The following is a 23,542-nucleotide window of genomic DNA, read 5'->3' as shown; positions in this document are numbered from 1 at the left end:
TAACTGGTGGTCTAATAGTCTAATCAATCTAATAGTTATACACTGCCCATTAAACCTGCCCCCCTACACCAGGTAGATAATGGCGTGCTGCTCTTAACTTACTATCGGCATTCTTATCCGGTATTCAGGTAGAGGCTGAAGGACACTTACTCCTTGCATGCCAATTGTTGCGTGCCTAATAGTTCCTGCCTCGTTCTCGTGATCATTTTAATTTGTGCCACTAGAGCAATTTTCAAGGAAGATGCATGCGGCCACACCGTTTAAAACGAGCATTTTTATTCCTGGTTCGCGTGAGTGCTGTTTAAGGACCCCCCTCCCCCCCCCCCCCTCCTCCCTAAATGGTTGTAAGAGTAAGGGGGTAATAGTGAAATGATAGGCTGGCCCAGGGGTGATTATATCGGCCCTTTGAAGGGGCTGTCTCCTCGACAATTGTTTTGTGCCTGTTGCCGGCTGTGGCTGGCTTTTTTTGTGCCGGCTGTGGCTGGTTTTTTTTTTGTGCCTGTCAGTTTATTCCACTTTCCTGAAGGCTTATATGACTGCACGCTGCAGAAGGGACACATTTGCCACAGTTGTGTACTGCTGGAAATATGAGAACCGTCCCCCAAGTTCTGTAAACTTGCACTGTTGATTTACTTTGAAAAGACTTCATTTGAGGTTCTAGGTGAAATTGGGCCATATATAGTTTACCAGCCCGTCCTCCTAAAGTTTCCCAACGTCAAGAAAACGGTCAATTTAAAGTGTCCTCTCTCTTTACCTACCAGAGGACCTAAAACAGAAAACGGTACGTAGCTTTCGCCAGCCGCTTCCATTTTCTAGTACGACAATTTTTGGCCTTATGTGACGCATACGGGCGATAAGCGACGTTGTTTGCAAGAGGACTGGTTGAGTTTACATGCAAATTAGAGCAAAATAGATATATCACGCCCCTCGAGCCTATTTTGTTTTCAGACGAGTCACGTTTGTGGAGGTCCTGGCGAGCAAGGGGGGGGGGGGGGAATAGGGGGGGTTAAATGCGAGTATACTTAATGTGAACATTAAGTGGGTTGCCCTAAGTGGGTCGTTAAGAGTTTCCCTAAGCCCTGCCTGGGGCCAGGCTTGACTCGTATGAGAGTACACAGAACATATGCGGCACACATAGACGCGATAAAGCACCTAAATTATTGGGATCGTCTCAAAGCCCTCCAAATGTACTCACTAGACACGAGACGAGAGATGCCAAATAATATACACATAGGAAATACTGGAGATCCAGGTCCCAAAGCTACACAGTAAAATAACAACGTACTGGAGTGAACGATATGAATGAAAATGCAGAATATAACCAGTGAAGAGATATATATATAAAATATAACCACGCCCGAAAATATAACCACGCCCTCCTTACGCTTGTTCTCGCATAAGTCCTAACTAGAGCTGATCACAGAGGTTAATCAATCATCAGCCACTTCCTGTGGCCTAAGAGGACATAGGGAATCGCAGGAGAGATGTCAGGCGGAAGCTTCAAGTATGTTTATTGAGACAAGAAAGAAATACATCTCAAAGGGATTGAAATTGAAATAAGTTTATTGAGGTAAAATACACACAAAGGGATGAGGTAGCTCAAGCTATTCTCGCCCCATTCAGGGGTGAGAATAGCTTGATAGCTACTCTATCCCTCAAAGGGATAGAGTAGCTTAGGCTATTTCTACCCCTCCCTTCAGGTGTGATCGGTCTGGTGGTGTGGCGGCGGCGGCAGGAGGAGGACGCAGGTGCACCCAGAAGTTACCTCTCCACTACACATTAACTTGAGAGTTGTAGGGGTGATAGTATAGTAGTAAAAATGACTCTTGGTCCTCTGGACACTTTTGGCATCCCTCCACTCTGCAAATACGGTATGTTTTCTTCTAGATATAGCCTTCCTATAGTCTGAAACTTCCTTCTTAGTGACTTTATTTCAGTGAAGATAAGTCGGTGGAACTTGTCCCCTTTCCCTATTCGTACCATCGTCTTAAGATGTTGGTCTCTGGAGGGAAGCTCTTAAACTGTAGAACTCTCTCAAGCACCCGTGTTGTGCTCTGGAACAGTTAAGGGACAGAGCATAATGTGCACACATGGCTTACACATAATGTACACACTCGCACGTCGAATACGACATGCTGGAGAGAGAGAGAGATGGTAGCAGCAATGAAGTAACCTCAGGGAAAACATGGGTGTCAGTCGCACAACTTTCAGAATTTAACCTCTTGCCAGCAAATAACATTTGTCAATGGAACAGCCAATAGATGATTGCAACAGATTAGTTTGTTAGTTAACAGATCAGCCCGACTGTGATGGCTTTGAGCAATCTCTCCCAGACTACCTACCACACGTAGCTTCCGGGGACCAAGGGCCCCGCGGCCCGCTCCCCGACCAGGCCTAGGTAGTCAGTAAGGAAGCAACTTATTGGAACGAAGGATTTAGTAGGAAATAGAGTATACAGTAAAGGTGAAGAGCCCTAATCAAAGGACACTGTAGGGCCAAGTCCCAAGGGCCCCTGATCATCCTGCCACCAAATGTATAAAATCTTGCTATTACAAGCTGTTTCTACATGAAGTGACGGATAAACCGGGTTGTAATAAGTGGGATGGAGCCAGCTGTCCGCTGCAAGCAACCAACTTTACCGATCAATGAATCGCCAGACGAATCCTGACCCCTGGACGGGCTTAGAGAGAACTGCAAACCGATTACAGGTAAAGCGATTACGGGTAAAGCTATTATAGGTCAAATTTATTTAAATCAAGAAAGCCTAGGCGGATGCCAAGCCCTGAACTCGTGTCGAAATCATCTACAGGTAATCCTCTCGTACCCAAAGTTCGTTTCGTCCTCGCGCGCCCCAAACTTCTGGTTTCCTCTCGCTGGAGATGCTTCGATGCTTCACATCATTTCCTGCCCCCCCCCCTTCCCTCGTAACAGGGGTCAGTTTAATAGCCTCGAGCTGCCATTATCGCGAAGTTTCGCCCCCCGTTCTCTTTCTCGACTCTCAATTCGTCAGGTCGTAGCGGCCCGCCATTGTGGTGCGCGCGGTTTGTCACTCGAGTGTTCTTGTCCACCGCGGCTGTCACCCTGTCCTCCTGCTTTACCTCGCCTCATCTTTTTCTTCCCCTCATCTTTTTCTTCCCCTCATCTTTTTCTTCCCCTCATCTTTTTCTTCCCCCTGGGTTTGTGGCTCTGCTGTTTCACCCCAGAAAGCATTTGCTCAGTCCTTCGCTCTCGTCCACTCTGTCCCCGCTCTAGCCTGTCCACGGTACAGAAGTGTACTCACCTAGTTGTGCTTGCGGGGGTTGAGCTCTGGCTCTTTGGTTCCGCCTCTCAATCGTCAATCTACAGGTGTACAGGTTCCTGAGCCTACTGGGCTCTATCATATCTACACTTGAAACTGTGTATGGAGTCAGCCTCCACCACATCACTGCCTAATGCATTCCATTTGTCAACCACTCTGACTAAAAAAATTCTTTCTAATATCTCTGTGGCTCATTTGGGCACTCGGTTTCCACCTGTGTCCCCATGTGCGTGTGCCCCTTGTGTTAAATAGCCTGTCTTTATCAACCCTGTCGATTCCCTTGAGAATCTTGAACGTGGTCATCATGTCCCCCCCCCCCCTAACTCTTCTGTCTTCCAACGAAGTGAGGTTTAATTCCCGTAGTCTCTTCTCGTAGCTCATACCTCTCAGCTCGGGTACTAGTCTGGTGGCAAACCTTTGAACCTTTTCCAGTTTAGTCTTATGCTTGACTAGATATGGACTCCATGCTGGAGCCGCATACTCCAGGATTGGTCTGACATATGTGGTATATAATGTTCTAAAAGATTCCTTACACAAGTTTCTAAAGAACGGCCTTTAGAAATTTGTGTAAGGAATCTTTCAGAACATTATATACCACATATGTCAGACCAATCCTGGAGTATGCGGCTCCAGCATGGAGTCCATATCTAGTCCAGCATAAGACTAAACTGGAAAAGGTAGGTAGGTGGGTGGGTGTGTGTGGGGGGGGGGGGGGGGTTGTTGCATCACACCGGCCAGCGATGATAAAACCGATGTAATAGTGTTAGTGTGGTGGTGCGGGGAGCAGGTGGCTCGCCTGGGGGAGGCAGGCTCGGGCAGCAGGTGGCTCGCCTGGGGGAGGCAGGCTCGGGCAGCAGGTGGCTCGCCTGGGGGAGGCAGGCTCGGGCAGCAGGTGGCTCGCCTGGGGGAGGCAGGCTCGGGGAGCAGGATGGGCTCGAGAAATTAAGAAAGCAAATCACAGTTACTCCAGCGTCCCACTCTCCAGAACAAAAAAAAAAGCCGACTGAAGAAATAAATAAATGAATTCAAGCGTTATTAAAGGCCCGAGAGCGGAAGCTTTTAGTAAAAATTTAAGAGATTTAAGAATTAAAGAATTCGTTGATGACTCTGTTGGGGGGAAAAAACAGGAAAATATAAAAACGGAAACCACACATTAAATTCAGTCACACTAGAGCGAAAAAAAGCAGTATAAAAGATTTGGTAGTAATCATATCGGAGGACCTCACCAGCTGCCACAACTGGAAGGAAAAGGACAGGTTTGAAAACAACTTTCAAGCCAGATGCCAAGCCAATGATACTTCCTGAGACACTAGTGCGCTCTGCTGGAATGTTGTTGAACAATAATGGCCCCATTCAAAGCTGGAGAAGTGAAGCGCCAGGCCATTACGACTGTATAGCACTTGGAAGGGGTCAGGATAAGAATTTGGGATGGGACGGAGAAAAGGAATGGTGCCCAATCACTTGGACGGTCGGGGATTGAACGCCGACCTGCATGAAGCGAGGACCGTCGCTCTACCGTCCAGTCAAAGTGGACATTCTCCAGGTGTCGTGGAGAATGTGAAAAGGTCTTTTACTGCTGGAATCGATTCCATAGAATTTCTAAATTGAGACAGCTTAAAATTTATAAATCTGTATTCCCTAAACTCTGAAGCGCAGGCGGGAAAGATAAAATGCTTCACACTTGGAAAATATTTGAGACTGGTTCCAAAATGTACACATGGATATAACTCCCTGTAATACCTCCTGGTCTCATGGGATGTGTAGAAGAGGCGCCCGACCTAAGTCTTGAACAGTTCAATTTAGCTATCTTCTTCTTGAGGTTATCTTGAGATGATTTCGGGGCTTTAGTGTCCCCGCGGCCCGGTCCTCGATCAGGCCTCCACCCCCAGGAAGCAGCCCGTGACAGCTAACTCCCAGGTACCTATTTACTGCTAGGTAAGTTCGGTCTCAACAACACTGTCTCCTGTCATCTGGGCTGTCTCTTGTAAAGGACTTTAGTGTTAATTCCTTTATATTTAGGGGTTTAAAGATAAATTCCTACCAGTAGGGAGTCAGTACTATTGTGGAGTTGCCTACTCTCAATTTTAAATGAGGATGCCCTTGTCCCCAGCTCGTCCTCTTTAGATGTAGATGTCCACAACGAACAGAAAATGGTGTGCTCAAACACCCTAACCTAACAGAATCCACGCATAGAAAATGTTAATCTTTGTGAGCCATTATGATTTATGGTCACAACTTTCACAAGTGCAAGAAAAATGACACGTTGGATAACAAGAACCTTTCAAACGCTATTCCAATGAGGATACTTTTCAAGACGCTTGTGCTATCTAGACAACCTGCTCTTGCACAAAACAGCACATAGGACTTATTGCTTATAGTCATTATTTCGCTTATAAATAAGTACATATGTGACATTCCAAGCCATATTTTTTTAAGGCACTAACTTTTTCTGTTTTATTAAACAATAGAGATCTTATACAAAATTTGACAATATCCTGAGTTACTTTCCAATTTTTTTTAAATATTTTAGTTTTGTTTTATTATTTTAATAAAACTGTAATATCAATATAGGTATAGGTTCAGTACTAATTGTAATATTTTAACAAGAAGTTTACTTCTAAGAAGGTTAGGTTAGGTTGTGGTTTTCTATTCAGCTTTTCAAGGTAAACTCAAATATTCACAATAAATTAGTATGTCACATATGCACTTATTCATAAGCAAGATATTGATTATAGAGCAACCCGTTCTCGCACTTGCTTAGTGGAGTACTGCTGCACAATGATAGCCCCTTTCAAAGCCGGTGAAATTGCTGACCTGGAGAGCGTGCAGAGATCCTTTACTGCTAGAATTCATTCAGTAAAACATCTGAACTACTGGGACCGACTAAAGAGCCTAAATCTGTATTCTCTTGAACGCAGGCGGGAGAGATGCATAATAATTTATATGTGGAAAATAGTAGACGGGCTGGTTCCAAACCTGCAAACAGAAATATCACATGAGACCAGGAGGCATGGCAGGATGTGCCGAATACCCCCATTGAAAAACACAGGTGCAATAGATACTCTGAGAGAGAGAGAACTCTATCAACATCAGAGGCCCGAGACTGTTCAACACGCTTCCTCTACACATAAGGGGTATAACTGGCCGAGCCCTCACAGTGTTCAAGAGAGAACTGGATAAGCACCTCCAAAGGATATCTTATGAACCAGGCTGTGATTCTTACGTCAGGCTGCGTGCAGCTGCGTCCAACAGCCTGGTTGACCAGGTATTTGGTGTTTATCAAGTTCTCTTGAACGCTGTGAGGGATCGGTCAGTGAGGGAGTTGGCCTTAATTTCTGAGAAATTAATTAGTTGATTGACAGTTGAGAGGCGGGCCGAAAGAGCAGAGCTCAACCCCTACAAGCACAACTACGTGAATACAAATAGGTGATTACAACAGTTGCCAAAGTCTCGCGTACCTATTTACTACTTGGCGAGCTGGAGTATTAGGTTGAAAGGAAACGTGCCCAACCTTTACTAACCTGCCCTGGATTCGACCCTGGGACCTTTGCCCGCGAGTCGATGAATTAGACCACTGTATTAAAGCGTGGAAACTGCTGGCCTTGTAACTTGTGTATAACCCTGGAATGCTGACGCAGTTATTTAGCACTCGCCAATCACTGTGGAACGTGGCAATAAACCAAACCCGGCGGAGGGTGTGTGACAGGCAGAGGGCGATTACCGAGCCAGTAATCGAGTGCGAATGTGGTGATAATTTCGTTAATAATATCCCTAAATTGGGAATGAATGTGATATACCGCGATGGCTAGACGCGAGTAACTGATCAGTGTTGGATGTAATGGTAGTGATGTATTGGGGTAGCATGGACAGCTTTTTGGTAACTGTGCAGTACTCTTGGAGCAGCGGCTACTGGTGGTACACTACCCGCCTCGTCCTCGTGAACAAAGGCCAAGTGTGTAATTAATCTAGCCGCAGCCCCCCCACCTGTTATGAATGACAAACCACAGGACAAATTGGGTTGGAGTTGATTTGTGGGTCTACGAGCAGCTGCAAGCAATAGCCTGTTGGACCAAGTTATCTCTGGTCGGGACCGGGCTCGGGGGGGAGGGGAGGTAGAACAACTCCAGAGACCCTCTGCAGGTAAACAAGCTTCAGGTAAACTTCAAGACTCGCAACTAATGAACTTCGAATATTTCTCGAAGAGTCCTTCGCTAACGACCTCTGTTGGAACCCCAATTCTGTAAATGCTTCACCCACGTACTTATAATATAAATAATCGCCAACAGAACCTAAACACCTAACCTAACCTAACCTACGCCTAACCTAACCTACGCCTAACCTAACCTACGCCTAACCTAACCTACGCCTAACCTAACCTACGCCTAACCATTCAAGTAACTTTAATATTTATTACTAATATATTTATGAGAACAAACCTCTTTTAAATATACAATACGTTAAAAGTTAAAATTAATGAACGAGTCTAGGGGGGAGGGGGACGGCCGGCGGTTTAACGAGCCTAGCCCGAGGACAGGCTGCAAATCGCACCTTTTATAGGTAATGAATGTTCTTCAAATGCGAACAGTTTCCAGCGTAATCTGATCACCTAATCTACGCCTAACAAGACAAACAATTCTAATTTATAATAATGATTTATTCTAGTATTACGTAAACATGTATATATTGAGACGGTCTGAACACCATGTGGGAGGTGGTGGAGAGCGTCGTGGTCCTGGCGACGGTCTGAACACCATGTGGGAGGTGGTGGAGAGCGTCGTGGTCCTGGCGACGGTCTGAACACCATGTGGGAGGTGGAGAGGAGCGTCGTGGTCCTGGCGACGGTCTGAACACCGTGTGGGAGGTGGTGGAGAGCGTCGTGGTCCCGGCGACGGGCTGAACACCGTGTGGGAGGTGGAGAGGAGCGTCGTGGTCCCGGCGATGGTCTGAACACAGTGTGGGAGGTGGAGAGGAGCGTCGTGGTCCCGGCGACGGTCTGAACACCGTGTGGGAGGTGGAGAGGAGCGTCGTGGTCCTGGCGACGGTCTGAACACCGTGTGGGAGGTGGAGAGGAGCGTCGTGGTCCTGGCGACGGTCTGAACACCGTGTGGGAGGTGGAGAGGAGCGTCGTGGTCCTGGCGACGGTCTGAACACCGTGTGGGAGGTGGAGAGGAGCGTCGTGGTCCCGGCGACGGTCTGAACACCGTGTGGGAGGTGGAGAGGAGCGTCGTGGTTCCGGCGACGGGCTGGAGACAGCCAGCGGAGACGGCCGGCTGCCCCTCCACGGCCGCCCGCCGCCTCCACTGTGGGCCAAGATCAATATACACCCAGATTTTATCCCCTCACAGCTGTGCCTTTTTCTTTTATCGCCGCGAGTGTCCTCCACACCTCGCCTCGAGCCGGACACGTGTTCTTTTCCACTGTTTCTCTCCCCTCCGGAATATTTTACCGCGCCACTTTCCTGTAATATAAATATTTCAGATACAGGATTTGCTCTTCGTCACGGACGCAACTTACCTATGCCAGAGGTATAGGTATGGGAGCCGGCTGGCCGAGCGGTACAGCACGCTGGACTTGTGGTCCTGGGTTCGATCCCAGGCGCCGGCGAGAAACAATGGGCAGAGTTTCTTTCACCCTATGCCCCTGTTACCTAGCAGTAAAATAGGTACCTGGGTGTTAGTCAGCTGTCACGGGCTGCTTCCTGGGGGTGGGGGCCTGGTCGAGGACCGGGCCGCGGGGACACTAAAAAGCCCCGAAATCATCTCAAGATAACCTAAAGATAACATCAAGTATACATGGAGTGGGTTCTGGGGAAAGTTCTACTCCCTAAACCTGGCCTATGTCGCCTGACAGCTGAATGGACAGCGCTTCGGTTTCGTAGTCCTGAAGTTCCGGGTTCGATCCCCGTTGGAGGAGACAAATGGGCAAAATGTTTTTCACCCTGATGCCCCTGTTACCTAGCAGTATATAGGTACTTGGGAGATAGACAGCTGCTACGGGCTGCTTCCTGGGGTGTGTGTGTGTGTGTAACAAAAAGGTCTGGTCGAGGACCGGGCCTCGGGGACGCTAAGCCCCGAAATCATAAAAAAACAAAACCAAAAAAATGCCCAGGCTTGGCTTGTGATAACTTGGTCCAACAGGCTGTTGCTTAGAGCGGCCCACAGGCCCACTACAACCCGATTGATCCGCCATTTCTAGCAAGAACTTGCCTTAATGATGCTTGAAGGCGTCCACCTTTGTTCCGGCAATATTACTAATGCTTGCTGGGAGGGCATTGAATAGCCGGCGAGCGTATATATTTATATATTGCAGAGGCTTGGTGTAGTAAATAGTGTGGATACATTCTCCAGGTCAGCAGTATTGTCATCGTTACATATATATGAATATTAATGTGCAATATTTAAGTCTAGCGACTATAACTTTTTTAGTGGCACTGGCCTCAAAGTTTTTCCACTTGGATTTGTGAACACTGGCACGGTCACTTTGTGCTTCCCTGCCCCCCTCTTTTCCTTTCCCTGCTCCCCTCTTTTCCTTCCCCTGCTCCCCTCTTTTCCGTCTCCTGCTCCTCTCTCCCGTCTAACCTTGTGGGGAGCCCCAGAGCGCCACTCTTGATCACCCTGCCACCAGGTAATGTTATCACAGCCGGTATTGGAAAGGTGCGACCATGTGTGATGGCGTGGGAGACCGAGCCCCAGGATATCTTGGTCGCGTCTGAAAAACAGTTTGTCAAGATAGGTTGATTAGGAGAGCGCGTAGGAAGGGGAATGGTGGTAGAGGCGGGCAGCGTGCCGGTCACGGAAGAACATGAGGTATGGCGAGGGATACCTGCTTGATACAAGCAGGTATCAATCTGGTTTGTTAGCTAGACACAGGGGAGTGAGGGAGGGGGGAGGGCTTAGCATTAAAATGAATGGCCTTGTCTAAATAATCGCTCTAAAGTGGAAATTAATATCATTCCAAGGCAACACAATATGAAATTGAGGCCTGGAACATTAGCAGTATGCGGACGACCTGGCCGGGTGTGGAGGGGCGTGTGACCTGGCCGGGTGTGGAGGGGCGTGTGACCTGGCCGGGTGTGGAGGGGCGTGTGACCTGGCCGGGTGTGGAGGGGCGTGTGACCTGGCCGGGTGTGGAGGGGCGTGTGACCTGGCCGGGTGTGGAGGGGCGTGTGACCTGGCCGGGTGTGGAGGGGGTCTCCTCGCCAACAATGCACATATATTTATTAGGAATCATATACGAGCATTCTTGGCTAGTATTTATGTCAGCCTTCGGTGAAGTTGACTCCATAAGGAAAGTTAGCAAGAATTTACTGTCGTTTATTTTTCCTCTTTTCACCCAATCAATTCGAGTTAGCACTAAACATAATTTTAGTTTTCAGAAGAGATTACTGGAAGATCCGCCTCACGTCTCCGACCACAGTCGTCCACTGTGAAAGGAAGGAAATTTTCAGGGGAAAGCGCCTAGTCATTGCGACTATATAGCACTTGGAAAGGGTTTGGAGAAGGATTTGGGATGGGACGGGGGGGGGGGGGAAGGATTGGTGCCTAACCACTTGTGGACGGTCGGGGGATTGAACGCAGACCTGCATGAAGCGAGACATTCTCATACTCCCAAACCCGGCCTGGAGTCTGTGTTCAGTTGGATATGACAGGCTGTTGCTGGGAGCGGCTCGCACGCCCACATTACCCATTACAACTTGGATGTTTCAGCATTTCTTTAAAGAACTTGACCAAATGCTTCTTGTAAACCACCAGTTGTTTCAGCAGTATTTTTCCATCTGGTGGGAGGTGGTGGTGGAAGAGCCGCGGGCTTGTGTTGTTCATACAGTGTTCTGATTGTGACTAGGTCTATGGTACCTCTATTCTGGGGGTCATTCTGGGGTCAGTCTAAATTTCTGACCCTATTTTTCACTTTCACTTTTTGCTTCAAGAGGAAACTAGATTGTTTCCTTCAAGGAGTGCTGGACCAACCGAGCTGTGGTGGGTATGTGGGCCTGCGGGCCGCTCCAAGCAACAGTCTGGTGGACCAAACTCTCACAAGTCATGTCTGGCCTCGGGCCGGGCTTGGAGTAGAAGAACTCCCAGAACCCCATCAACCAGGTATATGTGGGCCTGCGGGCCGCTCCAAGCAACAGCCTGGTGGACCAAACTCTTACAAGTCATGTCTGGCCTCGGGCCGGGCTTGGGGAGTAGAAGAACTCCCAGAACCCCATCAACCAGGTATGTGTGGGCCTGCGGGCCGCTCCAAGCAACAGTCTGGTGGACCAAACTCTCACAAGTCATGTCTGGCCTCGGGCCGGGCTTGGGGAGTAGAAGAACTCCCAGAACCCCATCAACCAGGTATCAATAAGCCATTTTATTGTTCATGTGTGGGATCGCCCGTGTTGTGGAAATACACCTGCATTGGTAATTTGTCTTCATTCATAATGGCAGAACACTTATTACAACCATTCACATGGGGATCCAGTTAACCATAATGTAGTTTTAAACCCCAAATTAATATTGGCCAAATTGCAGGCGATGAGTCACAATAACGTGGCTGAAGTATGTTGACCAGACCACACCACAGAAAGTGAAGGGACGACGACGTTTCGGTCCGTCCTAAACCATTCTCAAGTCCAAATTTGATTAACTTGGCCAAATTAAAATATTGTTTTGGGATTCCACATCGAATGACATTATTATACCTAAATACATTTTATTGGCAGCAACACTACACAGTACAATATTATGTCGCTTGAATACAGTGAATGAAGCAGACACGAAGCACTTTAACTCTCCGAACTGGAATTTCGCAGCTCGTCCTTATAAACAAATGACTTAAAAACGGTTTACAAGACTCCCACCTGATGACGTTCGATCGTTTCTCGAACAGTGCTTCGCTGACGACCTCTGTTCGGACCACAACGCTGTAAATGCTTCACCCACGTACCGCAAATACAAGTAATCGCCAACAGAGCCTAAACATTTGATCTACAGCTAACTTTCTATATAAATTTAATATATAATAACTTAAATATGAGAGAACCATTTTAAATTCATCAATTTTTTTTTTTTTTTTTTTTTTTTTTTTTTTTAGATATATAGAAGAGTTGTTACATTCTTGTAGAGCCACTAGTACGCGTAGCGTTTCGGGCAAGTCCTTAATCCTATGGTCCCTGGAATACGATCCCCTGCCGCGAAGAATCGTTTTTTCATCCAAGTACACATTTTACTGTTGTGTTAAACAGAGGCTACAGTTAAGGAATTGCGCCTAGTAAATCCTCCCCGGCCAGGATACGAACCCATGACATAGCGCTCGCGGAACGCCAGGCGAGTGTCTTACCACTACACCACGGAGACTGCAACATTTCACAATACACTACTTGTTTCTTAATCTCGTTTTATCTTAATATCTTTTATCTTAATCTTAATGTCGTTTTTCATCAATTTTACCATTGTATTTTATTATTGTATGCGGGGGGGGGGTGTCCCCTGGTTCTTCAATATACTCTTTAACACATACAAGAAATATCTCTGGAATATAAATGGGCATGGTCAAGAAACATTTAGATACGTTGCTTATGGAAGGACTCTTGAGCGCAGGCTGGAGAGATACACAATAATTTACACGTGGAAAATAATTGAGGGGCTGGTCCCAAACCTGCACACAGAAATAACATCACATGAGACCAGAAGACATGGCAGGATGTGCAGAATACCCCCGTTGAAAAGCAGAGGTGCAACAGGTACTCTGAGAGAGAACTCTATCAACATCAGAGGCCCGAGACTGTTCAACACGCTTCCACTACACATAAGGGGCATAACTGGCCGACCCCTTACAGTGTTCAAGAGAGAACTGAATAAGCACCTCCAAAGGATACCTGATCAACCAGGCTGTGACTCATACATCAGGCTGCGAGCAGCCGCATCTAACAGCCTGGTTGATCAGTCCAGCAACCAGGAGGCCTGGTCGACGACCGGGCCGCGGGGACGCTAAGCCCCGGAAGCACTTCAAGGTAACCTTTAAGACAGTGATCGCAGGAGAAGGCTGGTTCCAGGCGCCCACTTTACATCGTCTTGTGGAAGCTTGTAACGCGCAGAACAAGAGTATAGTTACCAACACCTTAACGACCTTCCTGTACGAATTAGGTCCAAGTTGCCTTCAAACATGAGATTCACTCTGGGACATCTCTCTCCTTATTGGATTATTATATTTTGGTTGAGGTGAGCTATCACAAGTGATGACCAGACCACACACTGGAATGTGAAGGGACGACGACGTTTCGGTCCGTCCTGGACCATTCTCAAGTCCTATCACAAGTCTCTCTCTCTATTCTTCCATCTCCTCCCTGCACGTGTCCACTCTTACCATCTTCCAATATCTTGCATTCAATTGTGTGTCAGGATGACCGCCTCTCCTCCCTCCCTAGTGTGCGAACTGGTAACACTGCAGTGTACATGGCAATATTGGCTGTGTAAAGGCTGGCTGGGCCCGTTTGGCGCCCTGTCACTCGGGCCGAGCAAGATTACTCACTTGTGTGTGGGGGTTTAGTTGGCATCACTGTTTGAAACAGTGATTGTTGGGGTTTGTTTGTATTAGTATTTACTACTAGTACAAGGAAAGGAGCTGGTCGGCCGAGCGGACAGCACGCTGGACTTGTGATCCTGTGGTCCTGGGTTCGATCCCAGGCACCGGCGAGAAACAATGGGCAGAGTTTCTTTCACCCTATGCCCCTGTTACCTAGCAGTAAAATAGGTACCTGGGTGTTAGTCAGCTGTTACGGGCTGCTTCCTGGGAGTGGAGGCCTGGTCGAGGACCGGGCCGCGGGGTCACTAAAAGCCCCGAAATTATCTCAAGATAACTATACTAGTTAGTATAGTACATTTATATGTGCTAGTAGGATAGAATCTATCAGTACTAGTAGAGGGGATTCATTAGGGGTTCAGAGTATTTTGAGTATTTTTGCTGTTTTAATTTTAGCATTATCCTAAGTGACATGACTGAGCTCTTGTTCGTCCACTAATGGCTCTACTTGACACAAGCTGGTGAAGGTTTGTGTGATGTATGTAATGTGTTCGGATAGTACAAGCGTACCTTGTTTTGGTTAGGTTCATTGTCCCCGCGGCCCGGTTTCTGAGGCCTAGTTAGAGTTTAAAGGCCTCCAGGTTGGTGGTCAAGCCAGATAGGCTGATAAACGCAGCTGTTCGCAGCCTGATGTACTAAACACAGCCTGGTTGATCAGGTGTACTTTGGAGGTGTTGGTTGAGGATTTTGAGATTGAAGAGTTTATTTAGAGGGGGAATATTGAGGTATTTTATATTCAATGAAATGAGGGGAGAAGGGTGGATGGGGGCATGAGTGGGCTAAAGAAAGTGGGGTTCCGTGAGCTAAAGTTCGACCTCCCGGTCTTGTTATCTTTGAGTTATCTTGAGATGATTTCGGGGCTTTAGTGTCCCCGCGGCCCGGTCCTCGACCAGGCCTCCACCCCCAGGAAGCAGCCCGTGACAGCTGACTAACACCCAGGTACCTATTTTACTGCTAGGTAACAGGGGCATAGGGTGAAAGAAACTCTGCCCATTGTGTGGGCGGGTTTCTGTCGTGTCCTATTGTGCTATCTTGCCCCCCCCACCCACCCACCTCGTGAAGTTAGTGTCTTGAGGGGGTTGTGCCTTGACCAGTGTACATGAAGACAGGGTGACGTTGCCCATGTGGGGGGGGGGGTGTTCCATGTTGTCCCCTCTGCCCCCGTGTGACGGGTGGGACGGAGACGGGAGTAAATAACAGTGGGACGGGAGCGACTCTATGGTGACGGACAGTACGTGCGAGGCGGCGCCCGGCTGTGATTTACAATGAATTTTGTAGAGGACTAAATATGATTTTGAGGATCCTCTCCAGGACTGCACTGTGAGGCCGGACACGCTCTCTAAACTGGGGGAAAATTTTGAGGGGTTTACGGGGTGGCGAATGTTACAAACTTTGTCGTACCATTGTGAGGAGTGAGAAAGTTGAAGTTTGATGGAGGCAGTCGGCATGTTCGCTCATTGGTCCTGCTGTTCCTGCTTAATATCTTCCTCCTACATTTTTTTTTTTTTACTGCCTGTTTTTCTTCGTTCGTTCTTTCCTTTTGGTATTTATCGGTTTTCTTGACGCGTTAATGCGTTTTCCAATACTAGAGTTAATACAGAGTGCTGAAGGGTGGGGGGGGGGGGGGTAAGGTAATTATCAGGAGGAAGTTCCAAGCTATATAGCACTTGGAAGGGGTCAGGATAAGGATTTGGGATGGGACGGGGGGGGGGGGGAAAGGAATGGTGTTCTGGACCACTTGGTCAGTTGGGGATTGAACGCTGACTTGCATGAAGTGAGACTGTCGCTCTATCATCCAATCCAAGTTTGGGTGGGGGGGGGGTGATATGGTGGGTGGGGGATTTATGAGTGCGCTAAATACCAATGATAAGAGCGCTAAATACCAATGATAAGAGCGCTAAATACCAATGATAAGAGCGCTAAATACCAATGATAAGAGCGCTAAATACCAATGATAAGAGCGCTAAATACCAATGATAAGAGCGCTAAATACCAATGATAAGAGCGCTAAATACCAATGATAAGAGCGCTAAATACCAATGATAAGAGCGCTAAATACCAATGATAAGAAGAAAAGTGCGCACCGCGGGGTTTTGTGGTGGAGTCTCTTACCCAACAATGGACGGTCTGGGAAGGTAGGAGAATGGGTCGATGCAGGTTAGATACACGCCTGGTGTACCTGGTGTACCTGGTTGTGGTTCCAGGGTGCCTTGAGTAGGTTCATAGTGAAGAAAAGTGTGTTACGGCAGGCTGGTGAGGAGATTATGGTTATCTTGAGGTTATCTTGAGATGATTTCGGGGCTTTTTTTTTTTTTTTTTTTTTTTACCTGTCCCCGCGGCCCGGTCCTCGACCAGGCCTCCACCCCCAGGAAGCAGCCCGTGATAGCTGACTAACACCCAGGTACTTATTTTACTGCTAGGTAACAGGGGCATAGGGTGAAAGAAACTCTGCCCATAGTTTCTCTCCGGCGCCCAGGATCGAACCCGGGACCACAGGATCACAAGCCCAGCGTGCTGTCCGCTCGGCCGACCGACTCTCTTCCCTTCCACCCCCCCCCCCCCCCCCCTCTTTTATCGGTCCCTCCCTCTCCCCCCTCCATTATTAAATTTATAATTTGTTTACTACCATTATTTCGTATGACAGTTTTTACATAAACTGATTTGCCTTCTTCCTGTTTTCAACACTGGCGTGACAATTGATTTAAACTTGCAAATGCAGTATTATTGTAAAGTTAGGCGTTAGTTAAACGCGGCAATCCCTCGCCGTAGACTTTAAAACGACGACTTTTTTTTCGTTCTATTTTTTTTATGGTAATAATGACGCAGGAACGGCACAGGTGGTGAAAACGTTGTAAAAATGTTGTATAGTGAAGTAAGATAGCAGGCTGGCTGTCGGCCGTACTAGCTATGCTTCCGTAAAAAAAAAAAAAAAAAGTTCAGTGTGACAATTTTGGACAATAGATTTTGCTAGCGTTACCTAGGATGATGGCTTTAAGACTTGGCGACTTTCCTAGACCATAGCACTCCGTGTAACCTGTAAATGTTTACTAGGTTAATGGAATATTAAGACTCGTCTATACTATCTTGCTGAATGTGACCCCCCTTTCAGTCGTGCCGGTATGAGGTGGCGTGATCTCAAGATTATTTGCTCCATTCTCGTGCTGTATGCTAGTGCCAGCCAACCTAGTGCTAGGACCGAAACGTCGTGGTCCCTTCATCTTCTAGTGAGTGGCTTGGTCAACCTAGCCAACCAACGTGGTGTCCATGTATGGCAGACCATTCTGCGAGGTGGTGTGTATGTTGTATCTCTCTTGATACTCTCTTGATACTCTCTTGATACTCTCTTGATACTCTCTTGATACTCTACTCTCTTGATACTCTCTTGATACTCTCTTGATACTCTCTTGATACTCTCTTGATACTCTCTTGATACTCTCTTGATACTCTCTTGATACTCTCTTGATACTCTCTTGATACTCTCTTGATACTCTCTTGATACTCTCTTGATACTCTCTTGATACTCTCTTGATACTCTCTTGATACTCTCTTGATACTCTCTTGATACTCTCTTGATACTCTCTTGATACTCTCTTGAGGCAGCGTGTTTTGTTACACCTTCGCGCACGCGCCCCGGCGGCAGTCCGAGAAGCTAATTAGTGTGGCAGGTGTCCAAACAAACTTCTTCAGAGTTTGGAGCCTTAAGGCTCAAGTGTGGCTAGACTGCCTCCCTGCCTCTCCATTACTTCTATCCTTCATTAGCCAGGACACTCGGTGTCTCATACTGTGTCTCGTACTGTGTCTCGTACTGCGCCTCATACTGCGCCTCATACTGCGCCTCATACTGCGCCTCATACTGCGCCTCATACTGCGCCTCATACTGCGCCTCACCCGGTGCCCGCCCCCCCCCTTACTATGCCAGTGGCTTTACCTTGTGATCGCCTGTGAGGGTGTTTTAAGACTGTCGCGCCATCTATTAAAAGATTGATGAAGATTAAGCCACCCAAAAGGTGGCACGGGCATGAATAGCCCGTAAGTGGTGGCCCTTTTGAGCCATTACCAGTATCAATAGATGATACTGGAGATCTGTGGAGGTGCGACTGCACCCTGCGTGACGGGAGATGTCTCCCGTCGCCCTCTATTTAGTTCCGTGACCGACAGTTTGGTTAGCTGATGATTGATTGCAGGTTAGTAACATGCCGTAATTCCACATAGGCACTGCAGCTTGCTAACCCGCTGCTTGGCACACTCATGCATCCTTTGCAACATTCAGTGCATTAGCTTTGTCCTGTGAGGCTGCGTTAAGTTGCCATATATCTAAATCGCCGCCGTATTGTGGTGGTTGCCCAAAGGTGAAGTCGGACTTTAGTTCTCGGTCCCGTGTCAGTGTTGTCGCGTTTTATTTTGTAAACCTTTGCAAGGTCTCTCTCCTCTTGAAACCTTTTATTGGCGGCATGATTGGCAGGCTGTTAACGGGTGCAACTCGTTGGTAGAAATTGTCGATGCAGCTCGGCTGATCATAGATTAAAGAGGATTACGTAGGATTAACAGAGCTGGTATAATGGCCCACAACCCAGCTACCCATTTTGTGACAATTTCCTGGCTACACACATTTACAAACAGATTTTAAATGTTCTCGATACTGTTACTTCTGACAATCGAATTCAGTTTAACAATCGTATTGTAAAGAATTGACTATTTTTATTTTAACTTCGTTCAGCACACAATTTCATCTTGTTTTACTCTAGTTAAATGACTGTAGTGTATGGCAGGGCCGTAATAGTATTCCAAAGGAGGGATGGTTTGTCGTTCTCATTTATTAATCAGTGTTAGGTTCTTCCCATTCTCTGCCTCCAATATCTGGTGAAGGGTTGTGTGTAATGACCTCAAACGTGTTTAGCCACACAGCTCTCCAGTGACAGGTTTGAAATGCATGGCAGGTGTATGTGGGTGTGTGTGTGTGTGTGTGTGTGTGTGTGTGTGTGGGGGGGGGGGGGTGTGGGAGGGGGGAGTAACATTAAACTAATGTCAGTACAACGAGCGAGGTGATGTTTCAAACTTCATTCACTCGACACAAGATAATGTTATATGCTAACGATCTGAACATTTCAATAGTTTATATATCGGTTAATAATTGCTTCGTTGTGTGCCATTGTCTTGGGAGTGTCTCCCCCCCCCCTTGACCTCCCCTCGAATCTCTCTTATCCTGCTATCTTTTTTTTTCTTTCCCTTCTCTCTTGACTCATCTTTATCTTATCCCTCAAGAGCTTTACTTCTGCCGCCCTGGACCTGTGTTCTTTCCTCTCGTATGATGATGGTACTTGGCTTGTTGTTGTTGTTGTTAAAGATTCGCTACCTGGAACAAAGTTCCAAGTAGCACGGGCTATGGTGATCCCGTAGACATCTATTAGCGATTACGGGGGAGTAAGGTCTAGGTTCTCATGCTCCGCCTATTAATCCTGTTAAGGCCATTGCGTTAAAGCTTCGCTATTCTAACGTTCAAAACAAAGCTGCAATATTGAAATTTTATCACAAATTTGAGGTAAATTAAAATTGTACGTAGGTCACTGCAATTGTAAATGACTAGGCTTAGAGAACATTGAGAATACCGTTAATGAACATCTTTGTGGATTTAATAATCCTGCCACCGCCCACAGAATGGGTGTAGGATTCAGAATAAACCACGTTAACTCAGGTCTTTAACACCCAACCACTTGGGCTGGACAGTAGAACGATGGTGTCGCTTCATGCAGGTCGGCGTTCAATCCCCGACCGTCCAAGTGGTTGGGCACTATTCCTTTCCCCCCGTCCAATCCCAAATCCTTATCTTGATCCCTTCCAAGTGCTATATAGTCGTTATAGTATAGCGCTTTCTCCTGAAAATTCCCTCCCTTCCTCCAAGCAAAGACCCAAAGCCCATTCCATACACTCGCCAAATCTGTTTATGAATGATTAAAGGTTTACACAGGACTCACAACTACTGACGTTCGAACACTTCCGGAACAAGTGCTTCGCTGACGACTTTTCTCCGAACCACAACGCTGTAAATGCTTCACCCACGTATTACAAATAATCGCCAACTGAATCTAAACGCCTAACCTAACTAGTGCTTAAACATGCTCAACATGCTAAAATATAACTTACATTTGAGAAAATTCCTTTTTTGAATGACCAGCATGTTAAAATTGTCGAATGAGTCTTTGGGGTCGACCGCTAGATGAAATGGACTTGGTCTGAGGACGGGTTGGACGGGGGTGGGGGAGTGGGTGATGGTAGTGGTGGTGGGGGTCACTGGAGGAGATAATAGCGTAGGCGTCATGTGCTTCGCCCGGAAATTAAAGGGCTGGCCGCACTCGGTTACTGGCGCGCCGCGCTCATTTTTTCAACCCACACCCGGCAAGCGTAATAGTGGTGGTGGTGCTAGTGGTGGTGGTGGTGCTAGTGGTGGTGGTATGTGACCATGGTGTTACTGCACACGAAATGCGTGCAAAAGGAATTACTGGCAAAGTAGGGAGTAGGATCTTCAACTTCCTAAAAGAGCAGAACGCAGTGTGTAATAGTCAACACTAAAATCCGGATCATCTACTGTCAAAAGCTCAGCCCCCCCCCCCCCCAAGGTACTGTACTTGCTCCGGTACTTTTTCTCGTCCTAATATCAGACATACACAAGGATACAAACTACAGCACTATCATTATTTGCAAATGACACTTAAGATTTTCATGCGAGTAGACAATATAGAGAACACGACGAACCTCCAATCTGATGTAAATCAGGTCTTTCAATGGGCCACATATGATTAATGAAAAAAAGTTCCAGCTCCTGCGCTATGGAAAAAATGAAAATTGAAGAACGGAAACCATATATAAAACCGATTCAAATCTCAATATAGAACGAAAAAGCAATGTAAAGGATCTAGGAATAATGTCAGAAGACCTTACCTTTACAGAGCACAATAAAATAACTCACGACTGCAAGAAAAATGACAGGTTGGTTAACAAGGACCTTCCAAACAAGGGGTGCCATACCACTGATGATACGTTTTAAGACACTAGTGCTCTCTTGGGTGGAATATTGTTGCACTAAGTCCCATTCAGAGACGGAGTAATTGCTGACCTAGAAAACGTGCAAAGATCTTTTACCGCTAGAATCTACTGTCATCTTAATTTTTGGAACATTAAAAGATCTAAATCTGTATTCACTAGAGCGCAGGCGAGAGGTGCATAATAATCTACACGTGGAAGATATTAGAGGGACTGGTTCCAAACCTGCACATAGAAATACCACCATATGTGAGACCAGGAGGCATGGCTGGATGTGTAGAATACCCCTGTTGAAAATCAGAGGTGCAATAGGTACTGAGGGAGAACTCTATCAACATCAAAGGCCCAAGACTTTTCAACACACTCCCGCTACACGTAAGGAACATAACTGGCTGACCTCTTAGTGTTTCAAGCGAGAACTCGACAAACGCCTCCAAAGAATACCTGTTAAACCAGGCTGTGATTCTTACGTCAGGCTGCGAGCAGCCGCGTCCACCAGCCTGGTTGACCAGACGACCAACCGGGAGGCCTGGTCGGAGACCGTACCGCGGGGTGGTGGATCCCCGGAAGCCACACAAGGTAGGTAGTGGTGGTGTGGTTGTTTCTTAACCTGCTGGTGTTGTTAATTAACACTGATGACAATGCCGCTATCCTCTGCAATCACCGACAAAATATGCTTACTGCTTATTTCTTTATAATTTGCATCGTAGAGTATTAAGCACGACACTTTTGTGAACGTAGCATTATAAAAGGTGAATATGGTGAAGTAAAGGCCCCAAGGTAGACTCGTTACTGGTGATGTATGTAACCTAATTATTACAAAACATTAAAATTAGCATTAATGCTCTTGACCAAAAGCCTCCATAAATACCCCGCAATGTTTCCTGTGTCTGTGGGTCGGGCTGGTGGCACGCTGCTCATTTTCTTTCCGTATTAAGTATTTTTCTTTGCATCATAACGTATATCTAAAATAAAAATTCAGTATCTAACATTTTTTCTTTATTTGTTTTCCCATTTTGTTAATTTAAAGACGTGTGTGTGTGTTAAATATATTAAAATGTGATAGTTTGCTTGTGTACTTTAAATCATAATCATTTAATTATCACAAATGTGAAGTGAAAAAGGCGTTTTCTAAACTTTAGCGTTGTTCAATTGGGTGTTTATTTTTTTATTTATAAATTATAATATAATTCATTGTGTCGGGGGACAGGCAGCCAGTGTGTTTATACACGTTAGGCTTATATTGAGGTCTCGCTTCCTCCCCGAGGTCGAATTACAGACCTCACCAGGATACAACCCCATAATAAGCTGACGAACTCCTGGGTGTTCCTACTTCCTGCTAGGTGAACAGCCGAATTAGGTGATAGGAAATGCCCCCAACCATTTCTGTCTCGTCCAGGATTCGAACCCGGAATTCTAGATTGTGATTCGAGAACGAAGCCGACTGTACTACGTATTTAACTTTGATTTCAACATAGCATTTAATTTAAAGTTATACTGATGCATATTCTTGCGGTTTTAATTTATGTTGATAAGTGGGTTAGTAAAGTTTAGAGTTTGATGGTTCAGACTTTACATTGACACCACTTGTGTTAGAAGGTTGGGAACCTCTTTAGGTTAAGAACTAGTGAAAGCTAAGTGGAATCTCAAGTCATTCTTTTCCTTTCAGATATTCCATGATGTTTACCTATTACGGCACCGGAGAGTGGCGCGGCGCTCAGCTGATCCATCCCAGACCCACCACCATAACCTTATGGCCGAGCCCCATGTGAGTACCTATCCCTTACCCACGGCCCTCACCCTATCCCGTATATATTATATTAATCAAAGTCTTGACATAAATGTTATGGTTGTTAATCTAACGACTTGAAAGCACTTATTTCACTTTAGGGCAAAATGCTTGGAAATTCTGTAGCAAATATTGCAGTTTTAATATTACAATATATTTACCAAAGACTCGTGATTCTAAGACCTAAACCTATTAATCTTAGAGGTCGGGTTATTCTGAAGCAGGTGGCCATCTTTGACACCAATTACTGACTTAAATCGCCATATGGTCTTGCGAGGTACCGAATAAAAACGCAGGTCCTTCAGAACGGTAATCTCTTGCAGCAAAGGTCTGAGGAGTAGCTAGGCTAGGAGCTAAGTCTTGGACAGCGCAAAGGTGTTTGGACAAGCAAGTCTGGCGCCCATTGTTGAATCTGTGTTTGTTGTTCCACCAGTTGCATTAGGGCTCACAACTTGTACTCATACCTACACTTCGTTTTATTTCACATGATGTGAAAAGATAACCAGATCGACTCGTCTTGGTTGCAACCTTGAACTGGTATTTTTCCTATCCTGGAGGTGGCAGTGCTGCTGCTCTGTCCAAACTTATCCCCCTCCCCCCGTGATCCCACCCACCCTCTTGCCCAACAGGTTACACGGCCCTTCCGGCGTAAAATTCCCCACCTACACAACTTCCTCCCTTTCCCAGCGTTATTAGTCTCCGTTCCCCGACCTTTGTCTTTGCTAGTCTCGTTGCTGCAACCGGCAGCCTAGTGCCCTATTTGCTGTGGGTACGCCGGTGTATACCCTTCCTCTTCCCCCGTGAAGAAATGTATCACCAGTTCTGATTATTTTGTTATAGACGCATGGCTACAC

The 23,542-nt window shown here is 46.5% G+C and overlaps 1 protein-coding gene across 5 annotated transcripts in view; it reads left to right on the top strand.

The window, feature by feature from the left end:
- The window catches only part of LOC123770315 (furin-like protease 1, isoforms 1/1-X/2), a 348,389-nt gene that overhangs the window by 262,030 nt on the left and 62,817 nt on the right, over window positions 1–23,542 (top strand). For all 5 annotated transcript variants that reach the window (XM_069339858.1, XM_045762059.2, XM_045762058.2 and 2 more), the window contains exon 2: window positions 22,569–22,667. In XM_069339858.1, the coding sequence (XP_069195959.1) occupies window positions 22,569–22,667 (99 nt within the window). The remainder of the gene's footprint in view (window positions 1–22,568; window positions 22,668–23,542) is intronic.

Source organism: Procambarus clarkii, chromosome 42 (genome assembly GCF_040958095.1).
Source record: "Procambarus clarkii isolate CNS0578487 chromosome 42, FALCON_Pclarkii_2.0, whole genome shotgun sequence".
Taxonomy (NCBI): Eukaryota; Metazoa; Arthropoda; class Malacostraca; order Decapoda; family Cambaridae; genus Procambarus; species Procambarus clarkii.
Note: the sequence above shows the minus strand (reverse complement) of the source record. Positions and strands in the feature narration are given on the sequence as shown.